We start from the raw sequence: 8,551 nt of genomic DNA, 5'->3' as shown, positions 1-8,551 counted from the left end.
GACTCAGGTCTTAAATAGAAGTTAATAATTATCATCTTGCAAACTTCTAAGTTATAGGGTTTTAAATGATTGACCTCCCATGAAATGACAAGGCTAAAGGTCTTAGCTGATTAGACTTTCATAGAGAAGGTTATCAAAAACTGTCAACATGCCGGGCGGTGGTGGCGCACGCCTTTAATCCCAGCACTCGGGAGGCAGAGGCAGGCAGATCTCTGGGAGTTCGAGACCAGCCTGGTCTACAAGAGCTAGTTCCAGGACAGGCTCCAAAGCCACAGAGAAACCCTGTCTCGAAAAAAACTAAAAAAGAAAAAAAAAAGTCAACATTATCTGTGATCTGTAAATGAAAACTGCAGTCTAACTGCTGCTATAATGGTTATTATTAGGACAAAATGCTTATGTTATAAGTCTATATAAATTCCAAGGGTCACACTTGGGTTAACTGGAATTTTGATGTCTAATTTCCTGAGTTCTTTGTATATCTGGGAGATCAGTCCTTTTCTGACATGGGGTTGGTGAAGATCTTTTACAATTCAGTGGGATGCCTTTTTGTCTTATTGACTGTGTCCTTTACAGATTCAGGAGGTCCAATTTACTTGTTGCTCAGGATCTGTGCTACTGGGGTTATTTTTAGGAAGTGTTCTCCTTTCCCCATGCATTGAAGGCTACTTCCCATTTTCTATTCTATCAGGTTCAGTATGGTCAGATTTATATTGAGGTCTTTATTCCATTTGGACTTGAATTTTGTGCATGGGGACAGATATGGATCTATTTTCGTTCTTCTACATGTTGACATCCAGTTATGCTAGCACCATTTGTTGAAGATACTATTTTTCTTCCACTGTATAAGTTAAGCTTAAATTGTTTTTTTTTTTTGTCAAAAATCAGGTGTTCATAGGTGTATGGATTTAATATCTGGGTCTTCAATTCCATTGGTCAGCCTCTGTTTTTTTTTTTTATGCTGTTTTCATCAATGTCACTCTGTAATAGAGCTTGATGTCAGGGATGGTGATGACTCTGAAAGTTCCTTTATTGTACAGGATTGTTTAGGCTATCCTGGGTTTTTTCTTTTATTCATATGGTGTTGACTATTGTTTCCTCAAGTTCTGTGAAGGACTGTGTTGGTATTTCGATGGGGATTGCATTGATTTTATAGATGGTTGTTGGATTTCCATTTTTAATTGTTAATCCTACCTATCCAAGAACATGGGAGATCCTTCCATTTTCTGTAATTTTTTTCAATTTCTTTCTTCAAAATCTTAAAGTTCTTGTCACATAGGTCTTTTACTACTTTGGTTAGTGTTACCCCCAACATATTTTATCTTACTTGTGGCTATTGAAAAAGGTGATGTTTCTTTCTCAGCTTCTTTATTATTTCTAGAGAGGGCTAATGATTTTTTTGAGTTGATCTTGTATCCTGCCACATTACTGAAAGTATTTATCAATGGTAGGAATTCCCTGGTAGGGTTTTTGGCTTCACTTATATATACTACCATATCATCTGCAAATAACAAGTTTGACTTCTTTCTAATTTGAATCCTCTAGATCTCCTTTTGCGGTCTTGTTAATCTAGCCAGAACTTCAAGAATTGTCTTCAATAGATATGGAGAGAATGGACAGCATTTCCTTGTTCCTGATTTCAATGGAATCACTTTGAGTTTCTCTTCATTTAATTTGATGTTGGTTGTAAGCTTGTTGTATATTGCTTTTATTATGTTTAGATATGATCCCTGTATTCCTGATCTCTCTAAGACTTTTACCATAAAGGGGTGTTGGATTCTGTCAAATGACTTTTCACCATCTAATGAGGTGATCATATGGTTTTTCTTTCCAGTTTATTTATATGTTGGATTACATTGATAGATTTTCATATGATGAACCATCCCTGCATCTCTGGTATGAAGTTGACTTGATCATGGTATTTGAGTATTTTTGATGTGTTCTTTGATTTGGTTTGCTAGTATTTTCTTGAGTATTTTTGCATCTATGTTCATGAGTGAGATAGGTCTGCAATTCTTTCTTGATTGAGTCTGTGTGGCTTCAGTATCAGGGTGACTGTTAGCCTCATAAAGAGTTTGGCAATGTTCCTTTTGTTTCTCTTCTGTGAAATACATCAAGAGTATAGGTATTAGCTCTTCTTTGAAGTTTTGCTAGAATTCTGCACTGAAACCATCTGGTCCTGGTTTCTTTTCTTTTTTTGGTTGGGAGACTTTTGATGACAGCTTCTATTTCCTTGCACTTTATAGGTACATTTAAAATTTACCTCGTCTTGATTTAATTTTGGTTTATGGTATCTAAATAGAAAATTGTCCATTTCTTTATATTGTCCAATTTTATGGAGTACAGGTTTTTGTAGTATGACCTAATGAAATGGGTTAATATAAGATGTAACAGCTAAAAATATGCCTAAGCCATTGGCCAAACAGTATTGTAATTAATACAGTTTCAGTGTTATTTTTAGATTCTGAGTGGCCGGGAAATGATTGAGCAGTCTCCACCTACAGCTACCCTTGTACCTGAAGGTACAAGATCTGTGGTCTGCAAGGCTCCAGTCCTGACCTTAATAACCATATAAAAGAGTATCAAAAGTAGACAACACAAAGCTGCCTTCTGATCTCTACATATCTGTCATGGCGTACAAATTCATAATCACATTACATACAACATAAATGTGACAAAATAAATCTTAGTGTCATTACATTACCTGGCATCTCTAGATAAACCCTGTAGGAGAGCATTTCAAGAAAAAATTGAAAACTGTTAAACAATGGGGACATGGAGAAGCGTGGAACAACAATTTTTTTTTTTTTTTTTTTGGTTTTTCGAGACAGGGTTTCTCTGTGGTTTTGGAGCCTGTCCTGGAACTAGCTCTTGTAGACCAGGCTGGTCTCGAACTCACAAAGATCCGCCTGTCTCTGCCTCCCTCCCGAGTGCTGGGATTAAAGGCGTGCGCCACCACTGCCCGGCCGAACAACCAACTTTATATAGAACATCAAACTATGGTATGAGATACACAGCTGACTGCTGATTATTCTACTTTGTTATATCTATCTCTACTAGATAAATGAAAATACAGTTTTGATACACACATGAAGTATTTAATGTTTACTATAAGCTCTTCTATTGTGTTGACAAAACAGCACACATTTGGAGCACATCATCTACCCTTGGACTTTACTCTGGAGCTGGACATATTAGGATTATGAGTTCAAACGTATCCTTAAATCTCTTTTATGTCTTTAGGACTTTGAATCACACAGTAGCATTTAAAGAATTTATAGGTCTGGAGACATGACAAGGTTGTAGTAATTGGGGCGGCGGGGCTGCGTTCCCAGCACCCCGGCCGTCTGCTCGGCTAGCTTATGCCCTGAAATAACAACACACAAACTGTATTCATTTAAACACTGCTTGGCCCTTTAGCTCTAGCCCTTACAGGCTAATTCTCACATCCTGATCAACCCATCTCTAATAATCTGTGAGCACCGATCTTACCAGGAAAGATTCAGCATGTCTAAAATGGCGGCTTGCTTCATCGCGTGCGTCTGCCCAGGAGAGCGGAGCATGGCATCTCTCTGAGGCGTCTGCTCCCGAGAGGAGAGCTGTGGAGTCTGAGTTCACTTCCTCTTCCTCCCTGCGTTCTGTTTTGTTTACTCCTCCCACCTAACTTCTAACCAATGTAGACCAAGCAGTTTCTTTTTATTTAACCAATGACCTTCTTCCATCACGGGGTAGTTAGGAAAAGTTCATTCCCAGGACCAAGTTCCGACTCCTGACAGCTTCCTATAATTCTTGCTACAAGAGGACCCAGGGTTTTAACATTCTTGGGAACTAGTATGCATGTTCATATACCCACACAAACACCCACTGACATGACATAATTAAAATAACTCTGTAAACAACTTTTCACTGATTAAAGTTTTTCTCTTTTAAGCATTCATTCCTGTAACACAGGTATTGAAACAATCATAGGATTTCTCTCCAGTGTGTTGATTTATTTGTTTGGGGATGATTATGTTGTACAAAAAGCTTTACCACATTGATTACAGTTATAGGGTTTCACTCCAGTATGTGTTCTTTTATGCATGTTAGGAGCATTGATAAGCAAAGACTTTACCATGTTGATAACATTCATAGTTTCTCTATAGCATGTTTACTTTCATGCTTTTTAAGAAAGCCATAATATGAAAAGACTTTACCACATTGATTACATTTGGAGGGTACTTTCCGTTTCTCTGCAGTATGTGTTCTTCTATGTGTTCGGAGATGACTGTGGTCTGAAAAGGCTTTACCACATTGTTTGCATTCATAGGGTTTCTCTCCAGTGTGTGTTCTTTTATGTGCATGAAGATTACCATGACGTGCAAAGGCTTTACCACATTGTTTGCATTCATAGGGTTTCTCTCCAGTATGTGTTCTTTTATGTGTTTGAAGATGACTCGGGTGAGAAAAGGCTTTACCACATTGATTACATTCATAGGGTTTCTCTCCAGTGTGTGTTCTTTTATGTGTTCGAAGATTAGTTTTACGTGCAAAGGCTTTACCACATTGATCACATTCATAGGGTTTCTCTCCAGTGTGTGTTCTTGTATGTAGTTGAAGAAAATTATAACATGTAAAGGTTTTACCACATTGACTGCATTCATAGGGTCTCTCACCAGTATGCGTTCTTTTATGTATTAGAAGATAATTAGGAGATTTAAAGGCTTTACCACAATGATGACATTCATAGAGTTTCTCGTCAGTTCTTCTTTTATGATGTATTCTTCTTTTATGTTTTTGGAGAAGACAGCTTTGTGCGAAGGTTTTACCACATTCATTACATTCATAGGGCTTTTCTCCAGCATTTGTTCTTTTATGCATTTGAAGATGTCTATCACATGCAAAGGCTTTACCACATTGGCTAGATTTATAGGGTTTTTCTCCAGCACGTGTTCTTTCATGCCTTTGAAGATGACTGTCATATGCAAAGGCTTTAACATATTGAGTATATATAGAAGGTTTCTCTCCCATTTGACTTCTTTCATGCCTGCAGAGATAATTGGCACAGGTAAAACCTTTACCACATTCAATACACTGTTGAATCAATAAATCTGTATGAATGAATTTTACATTTTGGTCCAATCTTAAAGAGAAATCATCACTGTGTTTACAGTCATTTTGTTCCCCTTTATTATGGGCTGTTTTATGTCTTTGAAGATACCTGTAATGGTATATTCATGGAATATTACATGATTCACATATACAGAATATTCTTTTTTAAAATATTTATTTATGTATACAGTGTTCTGTCTGTCTGTATGCTTGTTGGCCAGAAGAGGGCACCAGATTTCATTACAGATGGCTGTGAGCCACCAAGTGGTTGCTGGGAATTAAACTCAGGACTTCTGGAAGAGCAGTCAATGCTCTTAACCTCTGAGCCATCTCTCCAGTCCCAGAATATTTTTCTTATTTTTTTTTTTTTTTTGGTTTTTTCAAGACAGGGTTTCTCTGTGGTTTTGGAGCCTGTCCTGGAACTAGCTCTTGTAGACCAGGCTGGTCTCGAACTCACAGAGATCCGCCTGCCTCTGCCTCCCGAGTGCTGGGATTAAAGGCGTGCGCCACCACCGCCCGGCCCAGAATATTTTTCTATATGAGATTTTGCACCTATTTCAAGAGAGCTGGAAAAACTGAGAGCGTCACCACTCTTATTGCATTTATAAATTATCCTATACTTTTGACTCATACTCTATTGTTAAGTCACCTAGGACAAACAGAAGTTTATGCTCAGTCCTAGTGCTCATAGGGCTTTCTGCAGTGTGTGTTTGTTGATGGATTGAAGCTGGGAGGCCAAATACTTGTATACTTGAATCAAATTCAAGAAGTATATTCAATGTGGCGACTGCTACATATCTTCTATTTGTTCTCAGAGAGCAATATGCTATGTCTGTCCATATCCCTATGCTCATGACTTATAACGAGAGTGACATATGATATACTTAAATGATATAAGATTTCTCGGTAACAAGTGCACCTTGACTCTTGGCCCTAACTGCAGCTCTCAGTAAACCTAGCATAGAAACAATAAGTATATGAGTAACACTAATTTTACTATGGGCTGTATGCTTAATAGGAAATTTTGGAGATATACTTATCACCTCTTTAACATGTATACATTTTGTAATATGAATGGCATAAAACTAAATAGATTGGCAGTTCTATGATTCAAATGGTGATATCTGTTAAGGAACTATTTCCTTGTCTTCTTTCTTAATAGAATGCCTTGCAAATGCAATTCACCTACCTGAAATTGAGGTACATGGTTTGTGAGAATTTAATAATCTTCAATGTACATGAATTTATGTTTGTTTACACTGCTGCTTCTGTTTACAACTTCCAGGACACATTACAGTTCCTTCAGAGGCACGTTTGTATCAGCTTGCACATGATAATTACCTTCCATGTCTTTGAGAACTTTGACAATGTTCCTCAATATTATGGTCTTCCCAACTGTATCCTAAAATATAGTACCAGAAAATGTATGGTATATTATTGAAAATTGTGCAGACTTTAAGTTACTATCTTCGGTGAACCTTAGAGCCATGCCTGATTTATTCACCTCATTCTTCTTTCCCAAGCAAACTACAGAAGAGCGGCAAGAATCAAGGTAACAGTTCTCCCCTTATTTCCAAACCTGAAGGAAGATCCAGTCTTACCTATGGCAGTGAGGTTCCTGTAGGTCTCCAGCATCACATCTTTGTAGAGATTCCTCTGGAAAGGATCCAGCAACTTCCACTCTTCCCAAGTGAAGTCAACATGAACATCATCATAGGTCACTGCATTCTGAAATGACCCACACATGTGTACAACAAAAAGCATGATAGTGACATTGTAAATATATACTTCTTTGACAGTATAGTCATATAACTGTGGTGTTCCTCATACTTATTACATGATATAGACATTATAAGGCAATCCCCAAGTCACTTTAGAAGGAAACTGAATAGGAGCTTCCCCTCTGTCATTTCTGTACACTGTAAATGGGATATCATCATGCAAGAGAAATGACTATGAAAAAACAGAGACACAAGTAAACAGATCAACAAATGGAAACAAACCAACAGTTCAGAGTACACATGAGTGAATGTATACAATTACTAACTACAAGAAAGAAAAATAAGATGTACAAGCTGGGTGTATTGGCTGATACCTTTAACCACTGCACTCAAAATTCAGAGGCAGTTAACACATCTGTCTCAGAGTTGAATGCCAGCCTAGTGTATACAGTCAATTCCAGGACACTCAGAAGTACATATTAAGACCCTACCTCCGGGGGCTGGAGAGATGGCTCAGCAGTTAAGAATACTGGCTACTCTTCGAGAGGTCCTGAGTTCAAATTTCAGTAATCACATGGTGGCTCACAACAATCCATAGTGAAATGTAGTGCCCTCTGCTGCTCTACACTAAGACAGAACATTGTATACATTATAAAAAAATCTTAAAAAGAGACCCTGTACAGTCAAAACAATCCTCGGCAATAAAAGAACTTCTGGAGGCATCACAATCCCTGACTTCAAACTCTACTACAGAGCTACAGTACTGAAAACAGCCTGGTACTGGAATAAGAACAGACAGGAGGACCAATGGAACAGAATAGAAGACCCAGATATCAATCCACACATCTTCGAACACTTGATATTTGATAAAGAAGCAAAAAGATATCAAATGGAAAAAAGAAAGCATATTTAACAAGTGGTGCTGGCATAACTGGATATCAACATGTAGAAAAATGAAAATAGACCCATATCTCTCACCATGCACAAAACTCAATGGATCAAAGACCTCAACATAAAGTCAGCCACACTGAACTTTATAGAAGAGAAAGTGGGAAGTACACTTGAACACATTGGCACAGGGAACCACTTCCTAAATATAACCCCAGCAGCACAGACACTGAGAGAAACAATAAGCGGGACCTCCTGAAACTGAAAAGCTTCTGTAAAGCAAAGGATATGGTCAATAAGACAAAAGACAGCCTACAGAATGGTTAAAGATCTTTACTAACACGATATCAGACAGAGGTCTGATCTCCAAAATATACAAAGAACTCAAGAAATTGGATAGGCTGGGCGGTGGTGGCGCACGCCTTTAATCCCAGCACTCGGGAGGCAGAGGCAGGCAGATCTCTGTGAGTTCGAGACCAGCCTGGTCTACAAGAGCTAGTTCCAGGACAGGCTCCAAAACCACAGAGAAACCCTGTCTCGAAGAAAAAAAAAAATTGGATAACAAAAGATCACATAATCCAATTTTTAAAAAATGGAGTACAGACCTAAACAGAGAACTCTCAACAGAGGAATCTAGAATGGATGAAAGTAACTGAAGGAAATGTGCAGCATTCTTAGTCATCAGAGAAATGCAAATCAAAACAACTCTTAGATTCCATCTTACATCTGTAAGAATGGCCAAGATCAAAAACACTGATGACAACTTATGCTGGAGAGGTTGTGGGGAAAAGGGAACACTTCTGCATTGCTGGTCAGAATGCAAGCTGGTACAGCCCCTTTGGATGTCAGTGTGG

General features: G+C 38.1%; 2 protein-coding genes across 2 annotated transcripts in view; both read right to left on the bottom strand.

The window, feature by feature from the left end:
• Positions 1-3,681: 3,681 nt before the first annotated feature.
• Positions 3,682-6,420, bottom strand: LOC121446722 (zinc finger protein 239-like). Its single transcript, XM_041649444.1, has 2 exons — positions 6,278-6,420; positions 3,682-5,023 (listed from the first exon to the last, which is right to left on the bottom strand). The coding sequence occupies exons 1-2, from the start codon at positions 6,292-6,294 to the stop codon at positions 4,126-4,128; spliced, it is 915 nt and encodes a 304-aa protein (XP_041505378.1). The 5' UTR covers positions 6,295-6,420; the 3' UTR covers positions 3,682-4,125.
• Positions 6,299-8,551, bottom strand: part of LOC121446723 (zinc finger protein 431-like) — an 86,568-nt gene continuing 84,315 nt past the window's right edge. The window contains exons 2-3 of the mRNA XM_041649445.1: positions 6,690-6,816; positions 6,299-6,490 (exon numbers count right to left, since the gene is read on the bottom strand). Of these exons, the coding sequence (XP_041505379.1) occupies positions 6,426-6,490; positions 6,690-6,816 (192 nt within the window). The 3' untranslated portion in view covers positions 6,299-6,425. The remainder of the gene's footprint in view (positions 6,491-6,689; positions 6,817-8,551) is intronic.

This window comes from Microtus oregoni, unplaced genomic scaffold (assembly GCF_018167655.1).
Source record: "Microtus oregoni isolate MIOR12 unplaced genomic scaffold, Mior012 000004F_ref0000308, whole genome shotgun sequence".
Lineage (NCBI taxonomy): Eukaryota > Metazoa > Chordata > Mammalia > Rodentia > Cricetidae > Microtus > Microtus oregoni.
This window is presented reverse-complemented; position numbering and strand designations above follow the sequence as displayed.